This window comes from Oncorhynchus clarkii, chromosome 12 (assembly GCF_045791955.1).
Source record: "Oncorhynchus clarkii lewisi isolate Uvic-CL-2024 chromosome 12, UVic_Ocla_1.0, whole genome shotgun sequence".
Lineage (NCBI taxonomy): Eukaryota > Metazoa > Chordata > Actinopteri > Salmoniformes > Salmonidae > Oncorhynchus > Oncorhynchus clarkii.
Genome location: NC_092158.1, coordinates 84,294,208 through 84,313,900, shown reverse-complemented (window position 1 = coordinate 84,313,900; position 19,693 = coordinate 84,294,208). Strand labels below are relative to the sequence as shown.

The 19,693-nt window shown below is 44.8% G+C and overlaps 1 protein-coding gene across 1 annotated transcript; it reads right to left on the bottom strand.

Moving 5' to 3' along the window:
* Positions 1–1,749: 1,749 nt before the first annotated feature.
* Positions 1,750–12,224, bottom strand: LOC139421538 (phospholipid phosphatase 3-like). The gene is made up of 6 exons (XM_071172525.1): positions 12,050–12,224; positions 6,914–7,071; positions 6,006–6,292; positions 5,505–5,562; positions 3,765–3,941; positions 1,750–3,325 (listed from the first exon to the last, which is right to left on the bottom strand). Exons 3-6 carry the CDS (start codon positions 6,149–6,151, stop codon positions 3,224–3,226), a joined length of 483 nt encoding a protein of 160 aa, XP_071028626.1. The 5' UTR covers positions 6,152–6,292; positions 6,914–7,071; positions 12,050–12,224; the 3' UTR covers positions 1,750–3,223.
* Between the last annotated feature and the right edge of the window lie 7,469 nt (positions 12,225–19,693).

Here is a 19,693-nt window from a genome sequence, read left to right as displayed (position 1 = left end):
CCCGTCTGTCTGCCTGCCAGCCTGCCTGCAGTAGTAACCCATCACAGGGTTCCCTACCTCCACACCATTGATTCTGATCGCCCGCCGTAACATCCGCCCATGGAACAATTCTGTTTTTAGACCTGTATTTTATCTGAAAAACAAATGTCTTATCAAACGAATTCCCCAGCCCTAAGTATGGGGAAGAGGGAGAAAGTGTGCTTTATTTTATTTCAGAATGGAGCGTGGAGACGGTAATGTGTTTTACAGGCTGAGATTAGTGTTCAATCAGCCTCATCTAAATGACCACAGGCCGGCTGGGGCTACTGTGGTATGTGTATACTAAACTACAGCCACAACTCACACAGTGGAGAGGGCTGGAACTAGTGGGACCTTTCATATAGACAGGACACACGCCTCAGTTAGTCTGGCCTCTCTGCTCTATGGACTGGAGGGAGAATCGGCCTCCTCTTGTCAATCCCATTCATTTGAACAAGGTCAAAGGGTCACCAAGGAAGACATCTACGGAGCAATCAAGATGTCATGTTTGAAAGGCTGTGTTGTAAGCTTAGTAGAGCACCTACTCTTCTCTCCTGCTCACTCAAAAAGAAAACACACACACACACAATGATGACCTAGACAAAAACAGATAGACAACATCTTCACAAGCGCAGGCATTTACAGTGGTAAGGAATTAAATGTGTCTCTTAGTAACAGTATTGACACAAAACAGGCCTGACAACCATCGTCACATTCCTTCCCAGCCCGAAGCCCCACACCCAAATCCCTCCTCCCTCTCCCCTTCCCCACTGCCAACTGCTCCATTACTCCTTCCCTTCATTACTGAACCCCAGCGTCTCCCTTCATCCCGTTCTCCCGCTGCATGCCAGCCCTCCCCTTTCCTCACCTCCATACCCACCCATTACTCCTTCCCTTCATTACTGAACCCCAGCGTCTCCCTTCATCCTGTTCTCCCGCTGCATGCCAGCCCTCCCCTTTCCTCACTTCCATACACACCCATTACTCCTTCCCTTCATTACTGAACCCCAGCGTCTCCCTTCATCCCGTTCTCCCGCTGCATGCCAGCCCTCCCCTTTCCTCACTTCCATACACACCCATTACTCCTTCCCTTCATTACTGAACCCCATGCCAGCCCTCCCCTTTCCTCACCTCCATACACACCCATTACTCGTTCCCTTCATTACTGAACCCCATGCCAGCCCTCCCCTTTCCTCACCTCCATACACACCCATTACTGCAACCTTCCCTTTCTCTCACTCTGATCTCAGCTGCCTTTTATTCTCCTCACTCAGCCAGGAAGTGGATTGGAAAAGAAAGAGAATAAATAAAAAGGCCTCCACCTCCCCAGCCCACTATCTAGCCAGGCATCGCCATGGCAGCATGATCCCCAAAAAGCCCAGCGCTCTGCTGCACTCCAAAGGGATTGAAAGAGAGAGGGAGGTAGAGAAGGGAGGGAGAAAGGAGAGCGGGGTGGGTGAGGGAGAAAGTAGGTGGGTTCTTTCCCAGTCAGAAACTAGAGGTGAAGTCACTTGTGACTTTAGGATTCAATATTTTTTGTTGCTCTCGGTTTCACCTCTAACTTTTCCTGAACTAAGCTTGAACTTACTTACTGGTCATGTGTGTGTGACGAACAACTGATTCTTTACTCTGTTGAGCATATAAACAGTCAGACGACAAACATTGTTTCTGTGCAGAAAGAAAAAAAAGTGTGTGAGACATTAAGGAATATCAGTGGACAATAGGAGGTCAAAAGATTCAACATTCATTTTATTGGTTTGGTTTTTTGAGTACAGTGGTTATGTTCAGCCATTCTGGCATTCACAGAGAAAACAAAAAACACAAAACTGGAAACAAGAAATAGCTTTCTGATAATAGCTCTGGCTCAGTCTAGTCGTTATGACAATAACAACAACTCTGCGTACCTGATCAACAACACAGACACATAACACATAAACGTGAAAAAAAACTGTCCAAAAATGGCACTAATAATACTTTTGAAATTCTGTGTGGTTTATAAAAAAGACATATCTATTTACATTCAATTTGAATAATTATCATTTGGAAAAAAACTAAAACATATACCGTATGAGAGTGACATATTAAGAGAAATAAAACACTGATTATTCAAACTTGAGATAAAATATATATAATATCAATTATACTATCAGAGTAGGTTCCATTATGTAGTTCAAGTGCTATTAATAGGAATATACAGGGGACCTCTGCCATAGGCAACACGAGGCAGCCATTTTGGCTCCCCTGTGAGAGTGGCATAACTCAAGGTGCAGCTCAGAGGTCAGGGTAATAGGTCAAAGGTTACAGGGTTCAGTCATAGCTCCGCCTCTGAGACAGAGTAATAAGTGGTTAGTACAGAGTACAGACATGGAAAAGCGTGGGAGTGAAGGGGAGGGGACGTAACCTGGGCAAAGCAGATTTCCACCCTATCACTCCTGGGTAACTGAAGTTAAGATACTTGGTTTAATACAAAGTGTTCTCTTTTGTCTTTGTCCATGACATCCTCTATTAGTTGCTGTGTAGTTAGAGGGTGAAGGATGGAGAGGCATCCACAGAATTAGAGTCAGGGGGCGTCAATGAGACATCCACAGAATTAGAGTCAGGGGACGTCAATGAGACATCCACAGAATTAGAGTCAGGGGACGTCAAGCTGAAAAAGTGGAGTCCAGCTGATGATGTCATCATCCAGGCTGGTCAAATGACCAATGAAGATGATTTAGAGACACTGACTGACCGTGTGTTTGTGAGAGCTAACCTAATGCACTGCCCACTAACCACCATCACATATAAAACATATTCAACTTAGAACAGGAAAAAAATCATTATCATTAGCAGCTTCATCTACGACTCTCATTTGAAAAATAGAAACATTTGTCGTTTTTCATATACAAAATATCTGTAAAATTACTATGCATATCTCCATGTGGACGGGTTGTACTCTACAGTGATTTGGTGTGTGTGTGTGTGTTAGTGAGAGAGAGGGGTGACACTACGTGTGCGTGCGTGTCTTGACGTATTCATCAGAACATGTGTGTACTTGCTAGAACACTCTTTACCTGCTCTACCTCTTATCTCATCCCCCTTCCTTTTCACACACCTTGTCTCCCTCCCTGTGCTGCTATCTGACTGTCTCTCCCTCTCTCTCTCTTCCTGTCTTTTCTCCCATCCGTCCAGGTAGGTGAGGAGGGGTGTGTTGGGGCAGGTGGTGCTAGCAGACGGTCTGTTGGCTAGACAGGGGGCTCTCCAGAGACATGCTGGTGGGAGACAGGTCTGGACGGTTGTTCTTAAACATGGAGGAAATATAGAAGGCCTGGAGAGACACAGATAAAACACTGTCTGTCAAACACAGATACATAGAGATGGAACACTGTCCGTCAAACACAGATACATAGAGATGGAACACTGTCCGTCAAACACAGATACATAGAGATGGAACACTGTCCGTCAAACACACAAAGGCAACCAAGAGAATCCGTCAAACATAAGACAGATATCCCAACCGCCAGAGAGACTGGTTATACTGCTCAGCCTGACCCAGATGAGATCCCACCATATAGGGACTGAATGAGACAAATACAGATTGTATAGGCAGATAGATAGGACATGATGCCCTGTTATTGTTTAGGCAGGCATGGTTGACATTATTTCATCCTGTAAGCCTGACTGACATAGGAGATCATACATCAACACATTTGTTCCCAATCCCACAGCTCCATAGAGCCAGAGGGAGGGGAGAGACAGACACTTACCACCCAGTAGGCGGTGAGGCCTCCCTGGATGAAGCCGGTGATCACGTCGGTGGGGTGGTGGCGGTAGTCAGAGATGCGGCTCAGCCCGGTGTACACGGCTATCATCACCAGCAGGAACTGCAGCAGCGGGCGCAGCAGACGAGCCCCTCGCCATGACAACCGCGCCTGCAGGTAGAACTGGAGAAGGAGAGCAGCGTCACATGATCAGAGCCTTCAAATATGAGAAGTGTGTGTGTGTGTGTGTGTGTGTGCAGGCACTCATGCATTTTTGCATGTGTCTGTGTGTGTGCATAAACTGCAGTGTAGTTGGTTCTTTCCACAGTGATCTGGTCACATGGTACATTAAACACAGTTAACACACACGTCTAGAGGGTGAGGAAGAGGACATTGCATTCGTCCATCCACACTGGGCTCAGCACCCTAATAAACCTCTCCTCCATCTCATCTTGCCCTCCAAGCCCCATCATTACTACAATAGAGGAGGAGTGTCTGTTAGTCAGGGACCAGACAGAGACTGACTGAGGGGTCAGGGGTTAACTGTAGAGATGCATGGTGCTGTTTCTGAGGTGACTACTGCCAGGCCTGGGCCTGTCACTGGAACATGTGGAACGTATTCCTCCGGAGGGGAGGGGAGCTGGAAGCAGGTGTCAGTCTTCTTGCCCTCCAACCAGCAGCTGGCCCAGGGCCCTGGTTGCATGTCGCTGCAGGTCCCATGGATTCTAAAGGACACAGTCAGTCTGCAGTAGTAGTACTAGCTATACGCCAGGAAGCCACAGACGGGATGGAGGGAAGATAGAGGGAGAAGAGAGGGAGAAGAGGAGACAGAATGAAGAATGAGGCCCCTTGTTTTTCTCAGGACACTCAACTGCTCTCAATGCCTCACTCTCTTTCTCTCCCTCTTTCTCTCTGTCCCTAAGTGGGGGTGAGGAGGGAGGGGAGGACCCGAGAAATCTATTAACAATGTTTTTGAATGGTGAATCCTCTCCTTTTATCAGATAGAAATTGAATGAGTTTCATATATATTTCCCGTAAATAGTTTTGCGATTATTCCAGTCATATTCCGGGCCATTGGAGACTTAATGAAGTGGAGGAATTCCATTTAGAATGTGAATGAATACATTATGGGAACAAATGCTTGAGCCATGATGGGCTTTTGTCTTCCTCTGTCATTTCTCACCCCACAATGTGTTCCTCACCAATGGTCCAGTAGAGAGAGAGGAGGGGAGTGGGGTTCTCTTGTTGAAAGAAGCCTGTGGATCTCTCAGCAGCCCCCCCCCCACCCCCACCCCCCAAACAAGGAGTGCTCTGTCTGCTCTACATCTCTCCCTCTATTCATAAGCCCTGTGGAAAACTTCCTCCCTCTCCCTTTTCATTTCAGGCAGGACGGCTTTTGAAAAGTTGCCTTTCTCAGAGTTTGCATGTACAACGTGTGTTTGTGAGTGTGCATGAATGTCTGAGTGTTTGTGAGTATGTGTGCACTCCATCTCTACAGGGACAAAGTGTCCAATATTTTCTTTCATAATTACAGTGAAAGTTAAAACTGTCAAAGATCATTCTTTCCTTCCTTCAACTAATCTGTAGTAATCCCAGCTAAAGCAGGTGACTTCAAGTGTATAAACGTTACTTGGCAGGTGTACTGTTCTTTGTCGCCACAGGCACGTGCAAGTGTGTGTGTGTGTGTGTGTGTGTGTGTGTGTGTGTGTGTGTGTGTGTGTCTCTCCAATTGCCAGTGACACTTACCGCCAGGTAGAGCATGGTGTACATGGCAAAGGAGGAATGGCCAGAGAAAAAGGACTTCCTGAAAGATAAAGGGATAACAGGGATGTCATTCATTAACCCAGTTATCTAGTGTCAATATTGCTCCATCTATATCTATGGTAATAAACATTCATAGCAATATTTTCTCACAAAAACAGACTTTCACTTTGACTAGACTAGCGGCGTTTGGGTCTATTCCATCTCAATTCCAGTCAGTGCATGACTTTTCAGGATTGCATAACAACGGAAAAATCTCATATCCAATCCAACTGACAGGAATTGAGCCCAACTCTGATACACTGAAGCTTGATTCACATTACAGGACCAACCACAACTGCACTGTGCTAGTTCTGATATTTATTTTCACCTTGTCCTTTCCTGCACAGTTCCAGCAACTATGGTGTGTGTGTAACCAGGCCAGCTCAGTTTGGCCAGGCCTGGCCCTATAGTGTGAATAGGGAAGGCGTCTCTCTCGGTACTGACCTGGCCTCCTCCACCATCTTGTGTTTGGGCTGCCTGCAGGTGACCTGGGCCACGTAGGAGCCGGGGACGCAGTTGAGCGAGGCGTATGTCACGTTGCACACCGACAGAAAGTTAGGTCGCAGGCGCCCCACACTCAGCTTGGCCATGTTGGTCAATGATTGGCCCACGCAGCAGCCGAACAGGAAGCTTCCCAGCTCCTTATAGAGGCAGGACACGTAGAGGTTGCGCACGAAGGCCCGTGATTGCACCTCACGAAATCGGACCCGGTAACACTCGCCCAGCGCAATCTGGCCAGGGAAGAAGAGGAGGAACAAGAGTTAGAATCAGTCCTCTTCGTAAAAAAGCTGAGCTAGATAACGGTAGAGAAACGATGCTACACTTTCACAGCGTATTGTAAAAGAGAAGGTTTTTTCAATGACCTGACTAAATAAAGGCTAAATATTGAATGGCTCATAAATACATCTACTTCCAGGTAAACCTCTTGTCTGCTTACAGTGAGTGTGTAAGATAGTATGTCATGTGTATATACTCAGTAAGATCCTACAGTGTGTAAGATAGTATGTCATGTGTATATACTCAGTAAGATCCTGCAGTGTGTAAGATAGTATGTCATGTGTATATACTCAGTAAGATCCTACAGTGTGTAAGATAGTATGTCATGTGTATATACTCAGTAAGATCCTACAGTGTGTAAGATAGTATGTCATGTGTATATACTCAGTAAGATCCTACAGTGTGTAAGATAGTATGTCATGTGTATATACTCAGTAAGATCCTGCAGTGTGTAAGATAGTATGTCATGTGTATATACTCAGTAAGATCCTACAGTGTGTAAGATAGTATGTCATGTGTATATACTCAGTAAGATCATACAGTGTGTAAGTGGTGTGTTGTGTTGTGTGTCTCACCGTGAGGCCAGTGATGACGATGCCCCCAGCGATGAGCAGTGCGTCAGGGATGGCCTCTCTCTCCAGGTAGGGGTAGGTGATGCTCTGGTCCCCACAGAAGAAACCCCTCCGGTACGGAGTCACCGCCTTCAACTCACACGCAAAGAACGGGATGGAGGCTAGAGAGGGGGGGGGGGGGGGGGGGTTTAGACACAGTTATGAGGGAGATGAAGAGACAGAATAGGAAGAAAATATTAGGAGTGTGTGTGTGTGTGTGTGTGTGCGTGCGTGCGTGCGTGTGAGAGAGAAAAGAGTAAGAGTGATGCCTCGCACAGCGAGCCAAGACAAAAAGGTGTCATTGATCCTTGATCCTGTTTTATATGAGAAGGGTTTAGGAGACAGGATATAGGCCTGGGTGCAATCTGGGGAGGGGGCGGGTCTTAGGCCTGTCAGTCATCCACTGACTGGATTCAAGATCTCCCAAAGTATCTGGCATTCCTTACATACTGGAGCTCCACCAGAGAGGCTGGAGGAGGGGGAGACGAGAGAGAGACAGAGATGACAGTGCAGAATGAAGGATTATTCAGGAGGAGAGGAGACAGAGTCTATTACACAGAAAATGACAAAGTGGTGAAAGCCAAAGGGTTTTACAGTAAACTAATAGCCAGGCTACAGTATAGACTATAACGTGACGGCAGAGACATCCAATAGAAAGGGAATAGAGTAGTCTTTTGTGTCCAATAATAAGGGAATAGAAATAGTGTAGTGTGGCACAGAGACGCACAAGGAGCGTACAACATTAAACATTAACTACCACTGTATTGGCAGAATATTTATTAAATTACCTTCTTATTTTTATTTCCTGGTTGGCTAACCAATTAAAAGTTTGTGTGTAAGGAAGGCGTAAAGGGTGGTCAAGGTCTGTCTTTCTTAAGCAAACAAACCTCGCTGCAACCTGCCCTGCTGCTGGTGAAAGTTCATTGGGTAAAGATTGTGCAACCTCGTTATGATACTGGCACCAGTCACACAGCAGGGAGGATGAAATCAAATCCAAGGCTATATCTGAAATTAAATCAACACCACTACACTCACTCTGAACTTCCAAACTACCCTTCTAGTTCCTCTCTCTGCTCCCCACAGCCCCTCTAGCCCATCATGTAGTCCCCTATCCCATGCCCCCATAGCCCTCTCCACCATGGAGCAGGGAGAGCATGGGACTAATGATTAACCTCTCCCTCATCATAGAGCCTAGAACTGGAGCGGGCCCAGGCAAACGCTGCTGCTGCCAGGAAATCTCAGAGAGACTACGTGACAGGAGGAGAGGACAACACAGGCCATTAGAGACTGTAGATCAACAGTAGCAGACGGGAGAAGGACATGGCACACTGACCTTCAGTGTGACTTTCTGTGAGTCTACCAGAGTTCAACAGGTTTCAGTCTACCTGCACTATATAACCATGAATACTCTACAGATATATCTCACTCACAGTACCAGTCAGTCAATCATAAATACTACCAAAACAGATCCATACAGCCACCCTTTCACCCCAAGACATACAGTTAAGAACCTACACACATCAATGTACCTAAAGACCAATACAATTTAGGAATGAAAACGAGGAAGTAGTGTAGCGTCATTGGCTTATAAGCAGGGTACAGTTACTGTAGTATACAGCAAATGTCTGCTTGTGACCTTTGCTAATACTGGAAGTATGTGTTTGTCAGAGAGAAAGACCAAACACAGATAACAACATATCCTCTGGTTAAGAGAAGGCACGGGAGGGCCAGAAAGACAGAAGGAGGGAGGTAGGGAGGGAGGGAGGGAGGAGAGGAGAGGAGAGGGAAACACGTTGCAGGCAGATAGCAGAGGCTCTGACGACAGCAGAGAGTGAGGAGAGATAGACGAGGGGAGAGCGAGAGAAGAGTTAGACGGAGAGGAGAGAGCGAGAGAAGAGAGATAGTGCAAACATCTCACCTGACCCTGATCTCTGCCTGATCTACTTTGTACAAACACGTGCATGATATACACACACGGCACACACATAAACACACCATGGCGTGCGACTCCAAGCTGCAGCCCTCTACAGAGCCTCTGACATCACGCAAGGGCCTAACTCCAGACCACCGTAGAAAAGCCAGATCTCTCCCAGAGAAGTGAGAGACAGTGGCTGTCTGGAGTTGGTAAGGACCCAGTACCATGACTCAGTACAAAGACAGAGATGAAGGTAAAGATGTTGTATATGCATCAGGAGGCCTTACTTAGGTACTTAAAGGGGTAGACAAGGATTTTGGCAATGAGGCCCTTTATCTACTTTCCCAGAGACAGATGAACTTGTGGATATAGTTTGTGTGTATCTGCATGCAGTTTGAAGGAAGTTGTTAATTAACTAGTGTTAGCAGCTTGTGACACTACCTCTAAATTCCTTCATACTGGACGCAGATACATACAAATAGAATCCACAAGTTCCTTCCACTCTGGGTAAGTAGATAACGGGCCTCATTGCCAAATTACCAAACTATCCCTTTAAGTGTCTTTGAAGGTCCCCCTTGTGTTCCAGTCAGTCAGGTGAATCTAATAGAGACATGATTATTGTGGTCTAATCAGGTTAAATACCCTGGAGGAGGGGAATCGTCTAAGAAATGTGTTTACTGAATAGACTGTGGGTCACAGATGATAAGGGTTGGCCTGGGTACAAACCATGATTTTGTTTACTTGGTGGTTCTGGGTCATGAGAAAACTCCAAAAGCGTGAGGTCCCCTAGATCATTCACAACACAAAAACATTTGGAACATGAACCCCCTCCTTTGGGTTAGTCCTGTAGAAATCAGCACGCTGCATCACTGTGGTATTCAGTTCCCCAGACATGCCCCCTGGTGAACACCCTGTACAGCAGGATGAGGGTTGCTGGTCCCAAACCCATTTCAATCAGAATCTCTCTCTAACCTTAATCCTCTTATCGATCTAGGTGTGTATTTACGCCTGATCTGGGAAATAGAGTGAAGACACTCAAGAGTGAGATATGGCCTAAACCATAGTGGCGCAGCGATCTAAGGCACTGCATCTCAGTGCTAGAGGCGTCACTACAGACCCCGGTTTGATTCCAGGCTGTATCACAATTGGCCATGATTGGGGGTCCCATAAGGCGGCACACAATTGGCCCGGCATCGTCCGGGTTAGGGTTTGGCCGGGGTAGGCCATCATAAATAAGAGTGTGTTCTTAACTGACTTGCCTAGTTAAATAAATAAATAAAAATACTTGGCTAGATACTCCAGTGGCCGCTCTAACAATGAAAACACATTTCTTAAAAGATGGAAAACAGTCGAGATGGGGGCAAGATCAGGTGGGACCATTCTAGCTAATGAGAGGCCAGATATGCATGTGAACATCAGGCACAATGGTTTCCACTAGTTACCACAGCCACAAGGTCAAAATGGTCTATGTGGTAAAAATGTCTGAAAACAAAAATTTGATTTTTGGTTTTAATTTAATTTAAAGGGCCATTTCAAAAAGCCACCTGCTGCAGAAGACACATTTTGGGCCCAGTTATGTCTCTCGCTTCACCTCTTCCTCTCTGCCTAAGCTCATCTTAACATTGGCTGTAGAATGAACACATCACACCTGTTAAGATCCAGAATTAACCAAATGACTGAGCCCAAACAAGGTGGTCTGATCAAATGGCCCATTGACCCACACTGTGACAGGATGTCACCTTTGACCCAGATGTTAATATTAGTGTGCAGCAGCTGCAGCAGCTGCCTTCTGTCAATGTGACAGTCTGGCAGGGCCAACCAACCCACCAATGGTACTTACACAGGCACACATGAATGTCTCATGGTAGTGTGGGGTATGAAAAAATGGGTCAACTTTGAGAACCTCCATCTCCTGAATGTTTAAAAAAAATATTTTTAAAAGTCCACTTTCTGACCACTTCCAACATGGGCAAACATGTATGAAAGGTTTCATTCACACCAAAAGAGGTGCAGTCAGAAAGGGATTGAAATCATATGGAACGGCCCTGAAGAGAGATGTGGTTCTCTTGACTCAAGCACACACTGACAAGGTCAGGGGCTGAAACCCTGTATAGGTTTTATAGCTTTACTCTGAAAACACATGACATGGTGGCTACTTCTTTACCACAATTATCTCTCTCTCTCTCTGTATCTGGGCCAGAGTTACAGTTATAATTAATGTTATTGTGGTTTGTCAGTCTGCTAATGGACAGCGTCTCCATTCCTGCCACAATAAAAGTGTGGGGCTGGCTGGTTGAGGCGTTAGTGCTGGATCCTCTAGTGTGTTTCTCACAGTAATGGGAGCCATCAACCACTCAGTAGGCAAACTATGACCACGACCCTGTCAATGATGTATTGACCGCTCTGTAAATATGTGTGTGTTGTCATTTCCACATTTGTGTGTTAAAGTCCATAAGCAGCACATTAGAGCTGCTGCCTATATACATAGACTTGAAATCACTGGCCACTTTAATAAATGGAACACTAGTCACTTTAATAATGTTTATATATGTTCCATTACTCATCTCATTGATATATACTGCATTCTATTGTACTGTATCTTAGTCTATGCCGCTCTGACATTGCTCGCCCATATATTTATATATTCTTAATTCCATTCCTTTACATAGATGTGTGTGTATTGAAATCGTTAGATATTACTTGTTAGATATTACTGCACTGTCGGAGATAGAAACACAAGCATTTCGCTACACTCGCAATAACATCTGCTAAACACGTGTATGACCAATAACATTTGACTTGATTTGACAGCCTGGGCTCACATGGCCGGGACCCACCAACGCTCGCTTACAGAGCTCCTCAAAATGCTACTCTCAAACAACACAGTCCACACAAAAAATAGGCCGCCAGTTTGCCACATACCAACCTCAATCCACAAAACACATCTTATACAAACTTCCCAAACACACACCCCTGTGAAACCATGGAGAACACACAGAACACATATGTGATATGTTCTGCAGCAGAACACACACTGTCAACCGAGCCTGCACCTAGCCTATACAACCTCAGAGGTCTGAGAGGTCTCAGCCAGTCCCAGTAAAGTTCCAGTCTTTACACTGGGGTTTACAGCGGCTCTAAACACTTTCACAAGAAGATGCAAAAGACACTCCAGAGCCCCTCACCTCATCTGTCAGGCAGCTGTGAGCAAACCGCTGCACCTGGCCAAGAGCAGCCTCAGAGGACACAGCAGCAGAGCAGAGTGGAGCAGCGAGAGAGGGAGGGAGGGAGAGAGAGAAACACTAACATAGACCCACACACACACGGGCCAAATGTGCTGTTGGACGGAGTTCTCAAAGTGGGAATGCTTTCAAATTGTCAAAGGGAGAGACCGAGAGAGGGAGGAGAAACAGGAAGAGAGAGAGGGCGAGGGAATGGGAGGAGAGGGGATATGTGCCTCACTCTTCAGAAACTCTTCTGGTTCTAATTTACACTTCTATGACCACAGCCCAGAATGAGCTCACTGTGAGAAGAGAACAACAACACAGAGAAAAACAGAACAGCCATGGAGAAAGAATAAAGACAGAGAGAGAGAGAGAGCAGAGAGCAGGAGGGTGGAGGAGGGGGCAGATGTTACGTGTTAGTTATTATGTGTGTTATTTATGCAGATGCTTTGAGGGCATATTGCTCATAATGTGTACCAGTCAATAAAACAGTGTCAAACTCAAAAGACTGGAAAACATGGTTAGAGGGGGTACGGAAAATTGACAAACAGAGAAAGGGAGAGAGGGGGATGGATAAAGGGTTGGGGGGCTCAAGAGAGGAAGAGAGAGGGGGATGGATAAAGGGTTGGGGGGCTCAAGAGAGGAAGAGAGAGGGGGATGGATAAAGGGTTGGGGGGCTCTAGAGAGGGAGAGAGAGATTGAGAATTGAGAGATGTGGTGAAGTGTTTCACAGACGGAGACGATTAGCGGTGGTTATGGAATGTGAGGGTCAGAGAACTGGGCTCTGTTGGGACCTGCTCTGTAAACAGAACCTCGCCTCGTCCAGCAGAATACCCCCTGAACACACACACACAAACCCCACTTGCACACACAAACAACCCACAAAACACCACATGGACTAACACGCAACCAAACAAGCCACATAAAAACCCAAACTACCCCCAAAAACCTCAACCAACCATAGCTAACCAAATAAACCACCCTGGAGCCAAAGAAACCACAGCAAACCAAACAACCCATAGACAGGCACTGAACAAACAGACAGACCCAAACTAACAGCTTCACCAAACAGTACTAGTATATTATTAACACATGAATATCAATACTAGACTGTAACATAGCCTACTACTCAACAGGGCATCAACCAACATTTTAGGTGACAGTCACTATATAGTATACCATGGGTGCTGAGTGACCAGTGACCACTAGATCTCTTGAGGGGTGACCCCAACCAACCACCCACTTGGCCTGCTGTTCTGGGCAGGGGAGGGGACAGTCACTGGGGAAGAGAGGAGAACGCTACTACCCTCAAGGGGTGGTCCGTCTCTCTTCAGCCAGGCAGGCCTCTGGGGCCAGTGCCAGGGCCTCTGGTCCTCAACCTCAGGTCTAAGCTGCTTGTTTATCCAGAAGTCAATCTACTGCTACTGATGTAGTGAATCATCACATAGAGAGGTGCTGTTACTCTAACTTTAGTAAACCCTGCTGTAATCCCTAATAATACCATTGTAACTGGTGTAGTGAATCATCACATAGAGAGGTGCTGTTACTCTAACTTTAGTAAACCCTGCTGTAATCCCTAATAATACCATTGTAACTGGTGTAGTGAATCATCACATAGAGAGGTGCTGTTACTCTAACTTTAGTAAACTCTGCTGTAATCCCTAATAATACCATTGTAACTGGTGTAGTGAATCATCACATAGAGAGATGCTGTTACTCTAACTTTAGTAAACCCTGCTGTAATCCCTAATAATACCATTGTAACTGGTGTAGTGAATCATCACATAGAGAGGTGCTGTTACTCTAACTTTAGTAAACCCTGCTGTAATCCCTAATAATACCATTGTAACTGGTGTAGTGAATCATCACATAGAGAGGTGCTGTTACTCTAACTTTAGTAACCCCTGCTGTAATCCCTAATAATAGCATTGTAACTGGTGTAGTGAATCATTACATAGAGGTGCTGCTACTCTAACTTTAGTAACCCCTGCTGTAATCCCTAATAATAGCATTGTAACTGGTGTAGTGAATCATTACATAGAGAGGTGCTGTTACTCTAACTTTAGTAAACCCTGCTGTAATCCCTAATAATACCATTGTAACTGGTGTAGTGAATCATCACATAGAGAGGTGCTGTTACTCTAACTTTAGTAAACCCTGCTGTAATCCCTAATAATACCATTGTAACTGGTAGATGTGTCTACTATACAGAGCTGGACTTCTATTCCCTGAAGACTGTTCTTAGACAATGTGTCCCGGCCACAACATAGTGTGTATGTGATCTCTATCTGTGTTGAGTCAGTGAGAGTCACAGAGTAGGACCAGGACCAGTCTTTTGTGTTTCACCTGACATTTAAGGACAAAGAGTCTTTGTATAAAATAGTAGTTGGGTGTGCAACACACACACACAGACACACACACGGACACACACACGGACACACACACAGACACACACACAGACACACACACAGACACACACACAGACACACACACAGACACACACACAGACACACACACAGACACACACACAGACACACACACAGACACACACACAGACACACACACAGACACACACACGGACACACACACGGACACACACACGGACACACACACGGACACACACACGGACACACACACACGGACACACACACACGGACACACACACGGACACACACACGGACACACACACGGACACACACACGGACACACACACGGACACACACACGGACACACACACGGACACACACACGGACACACACACGGACACACACACGGACACACACCCACTATACAGGGGTGAGCCTGGTAAGCCTCAGACAGGAGATGAAGTCATTGGCACCTGGGCTGTGATTATGACTAGTAAACCACCATCCTCCTGATTAGAGCAACTGTGTGTGTGTGTGTGTGTCCGCCCTGTTCGAATATGTGTGTCGATGAGCACTACGGTGTCCTTTCTCCCAGCTTTTACTTGTTGGGCTAATTCAGGTGGTACAGGATAGGGGGGGGCGTTGCTGTCCCCTCTCCTAAATTGTCTGGATTGTTCTAACTGGGTGCACTGTTCACTGTTTTGTCTGCCATGATGCCTACACAAAAAGACTGATCATCAAGGGACAAAGCCTGGGAAACAAAAACAGCCCAACGGCATCTCACAGGCTATCTGATATCAGCAGCATCTGCTGCAGCTGGACGCACATACACACACAACCAGACTGTTATTTACTGCACACATAATCACTAACATAATCACTCGATACACGGTCTATCTGTCCCACGAAACAACAGAGCTAACTCAAAAAAACAAATCAGGAGGAAGAGATGAAAGCCTACTTCCAGGCTGTGTAACTGTTACTGTAGCTGTCGTCAGGTCCAGACACGCTTCCCCCTAGCCTCTCTGTTCTAACCCCACTCCCCTGACTTGTTCCTGTAGCACTGCAGCCGTGCTCTGGAGCTAAGGGTGTGTGGTCTCGGTGGTATGTATGTAAAGGGGTTTGGTGGTCTGTGGAGTAGCGTGAAGGTAAGGTTGTGTGTAGTTCAGGCTGGGTGGCTGGAGAGGCGGCTGTCTGTCTGCAGTGTGACAGTAAGGGTGGGGGGAGTGCTCTGTCTGCTTGTCTGTGGTATATGATATGTGCAGTGAAGACTGTGCTGTCAGACTGTTTGGTTTAGTGGTTTGCCTGTGGTTGGAAGAGCTTCAGACAGCCAGACAGAAGAGGGTTGGGGCTGAGGTGGATAAAGGGGGATCCGGCAGGTAAGATGTGTCAGGAGGATAGGATGATGGGGTAGATAGGGGGCCATGCTGGGAAGGCACCAGGAGGGGGGCTGTCTGAAAGCCAACATGGAGGAGCAGGGGGTAGAAGGAGGACTCATTTGTTTTGACAGACAGGGAAAGGATGGTTGAGGGGGAACCAGAGATGGCAAACCAACACACAAGGCTTTACCCTTCATTCTTAACACCGATTATATGGAAAAACTCACTTCAACAAAGGGAGAATAGGGAGAATTTGTAGCAATTTGGGTGTGGGAGATACCCCAAGCTGACTTCTGACCCCTACAGTGGATCTTTACCTACAGAGGAGATAGCCACTGCTCCCACTCCCCACCCTGCCTCACCCAGCCGGGGGCTGTTTCAGGCCAATGGGCATAACCAACCCATCGATGAGGCTGAATTTCTGAATTTTATTTAGAGGCTCCTATCTAGGCAGTGTAGATAATTGTTTGTAATTTTAAATGCAATCTCCTGCAATTCTATGCATTTTGCCATAGCTAATTCCATGTTATTTTGCTTAAACATAATAGCAAAATCAATACTGATATATTAATGTTTTGGGAATTTTCTATTCTCCATGACTGTCTACCTTTAATTTTGGTGATTGTTAGTTCTCAAAGATTACAGTACCGTAAAACTTCAATTAAAAGCAGTCTCAAATAGTCCCTTTTAATAGCCGGGCAGCGGGCACACATTTCAGCAAATAAATTCCAGTCTCAAAGAAACGGTGGGTGTAAATGAAATGTTTACGGAGGTTACCATGAATTACCTAAATATTTTAAGCAGTTTAATGTTTGATTTGTTACATTAAATAATTCAGTAATGACTCAAAAACAATTGGGCAACTATCTTTCTTTAAATCGCCATTAAGAATCTTCTAGCCATTTTCTGCTAACAGCTGAGAACTGCTAGCTAACTGGCAAGCACAAAAACAGTCAACAACTTCGACAGTACAGAACCCCCCCCCCCAAAAAGAATAATTTAAAAAATATATATTAAAAAAATATATTAAAAAAAATCGCGAAAATGCAGTCAAAGGAGAATAATTATTGTCAAGGAAAAGGTTGTTTTTTTGAGAGAGAGAGAGAGAGAGAGAGAGAGAGAGAGAGAGAGAGAGAGAGAGAGAGAGAGAGAGAGAGGCATACTATGATAAAATAAATGTGACAGTGTGTAAATGATAACACATTTGTGAAGGAAATTTTAAAAATTATTACAATTCTGGAAGTAAATACTGGAATTAAACAATTAACTATGCAAATTAGCAAAAGCTGTGTGCAATTACAGATATAGACACCTAACTCAAATAGAAGCCTCTCTCTAATACATTTTACGGTATTTTAAAATATATAGGTCCATTGTCTTTTCTACTTACTTTATATGTGGCTTTAGTCATTTAAGTTTACACTGAAAGCGTTTTTCCAACCAGATAATAATGATTTTTTATTTACACTATTTGGACCGAAAAAACACTTATGCGGCCCCAGACGACAGAAAGAGGAAAAAAAACTGTCATGAACTGAACATAACAGTATGTCAGTTGAAGGGAGGACAGTAGCAGGTGACCCATCTGTGGTTTGTGAGTACTATGATTTCCCATTGTAGTCAATTCAATTGCAGTAATTGCATTACCGATTTTCCAGTAATTCAATTGCCAATTTGGTAACAGAATTACACGTTTTAATCACTTAATAATTAATAAACTTGATATTAGTAAAAACACTATAACTAACTGGTAGGTCTACCTTTAACTATTACTTCTGTGAACTTTCATTATCCTCAGTCCTCATGAGGGAGAACATTTTGAAAATATCTGAAAGATAATGTGTGTTTTTTATAACGGAATTACAAGGCACAAGGCAATGTTTCTTAAACTTACTGGAGGCAAATAAGTTCTCCAAAACTAAATATAAGTGCTGATATTAGTTGGCAGGGGTCTTTACTTCAATATGGATGCATTTCTAATACCTTGTCAGACTTTTCCTGCTAGATGTTGTCTAAGACCCTTTTTCCATCTGTTTGACCACAAATCAAAGTCTTTGCTTATTCCTCATTTTTAGGATGGAAAATAATTGGAAAATGTATATATTCCTTAATTTCTCAAAAATAGACTCTTAGTTTTGATTTGACATGCTCCTATGAACTTGACATGTTGGTGCTCATGGCTCCTTTTACATGGAAATGTCCTATAGCAACTGGGGAAAGAGCAGCATCACTTTTTCCTTCAGCTAATCGTTTGATTGGGTTTATTTTATTGGAAGCTGCATCTGTCAACGTCAGAATACTGCCATGTTCCCATGTAATGACTTCATCATGTTTTCCATTAGGGCTAAAAACCTTGAGTGAAAATGCATCAGTGAATTTGTAAACAGAGGCACATGCACACAAGTGCATACTGTTCAACATGACCATGCAAGAGCACTAAAAACACAGAGACAAACTCACACGCACGGTTACACACACAGGCCCAGAGCGAGAGGACTGCTTAAAATATTCCTGACGCAGTGGCATGCTGCAGCATGCTGGCCCTCTCACTGTCTCACTCGACAGCTTTCCCTGCCAGCTGAACAGAAACACAAGCCCACTTACACAAACATATTGTATGCCCAAGAAAACACACACGCACGCACACGCGCACTTCACCACGCGTCATCCCCTCTTCTGGACACCTTCCATCCCAAAATAGTTGACGCAAGAAGAAGAAAGAGCGGGATAGCGAGCGGAGAAAAGCATGAAAGAAGTGGACCTTTGAACTCGCTCTGAGGTTAATGCTATCTCTACCCTAAACCCTATCCCCTATCCTTAATCTAACCCTAACCCTTTTACATGTAAACTTCAATGAGGTAGGGACGTCCCAAGGATCCCAGATAACAAGGACCCTTTCTCTGATCACTCCAGGAGATACAGGCCATCCTCTCTGGTGAGCTACCTCAAGTCTTCTTACCCTCCTACACACAGACACACAGACACACACACACTCAGTCCCACACACACACACACTCAGTCCCACACACAACCAGTAATCGTCTCTGTGGTGTTCACCGGTCACTGTCTCTCAGGGAGAGCTTAAAAACGTATTCGGGCTAGGGGGCAGTATTCGGAAGTTTGGATGAATGAGGTGCCCAAAGTAAACTGCCTGTTACTCAGGCCCAGAAGCTAGGATATGCATATACTATATGCATATAGTATTGGATAGAAAACCCTCTAAAGTTTCCAAAACTGTTAAAATAATGTCTGTGAGTATAACAGAACTGATATGGCATTTGAAAACCCGAGGACAATCCATCCAGAATTCTATTTTTTTCAGCTCACCCCTGATTACTATGGCTGTCAATGGGAATATAAAAGGAATACTTCCCAGATTGCAGTTCCTAGGGCTTCCACTAGATGTCAACAGTCTTTAGAAAGAGTTTCAGGCTTGTTTTTTGAAAAATTAGCTAGAATTTGTAGTTTTAGTAAGTGGCTCCCATTTTGGCTGTAGCGTTTGTTGCACGTTCCGGTGATCGTTATTTATCTTAAAGTTTATAATGGTCTCCGGTATTCTCCGTCTTACATTTTATCGTTTATTTACATATTAGGGTACCTGAGGATTGATTAGGAACGTTGTTTGATATGTTTGGAAGACGTTAATTGGTAATTTACGGGATTCATTTGTATACATTTTGAATGAGGGAAACCGATGGATTACTGAGTCAAGCGCGCCAATGAAACTGACTTTTTGGGGGATATAAAGAAGGACTTTATTGATCAAAAGGACCATTTGTTATGTAGCTGGGACTCTTAATATTACGATTCTTGTAATTTGAATTTTCGCTGCAATTACACCGGATGTTGTCAAGGTGATA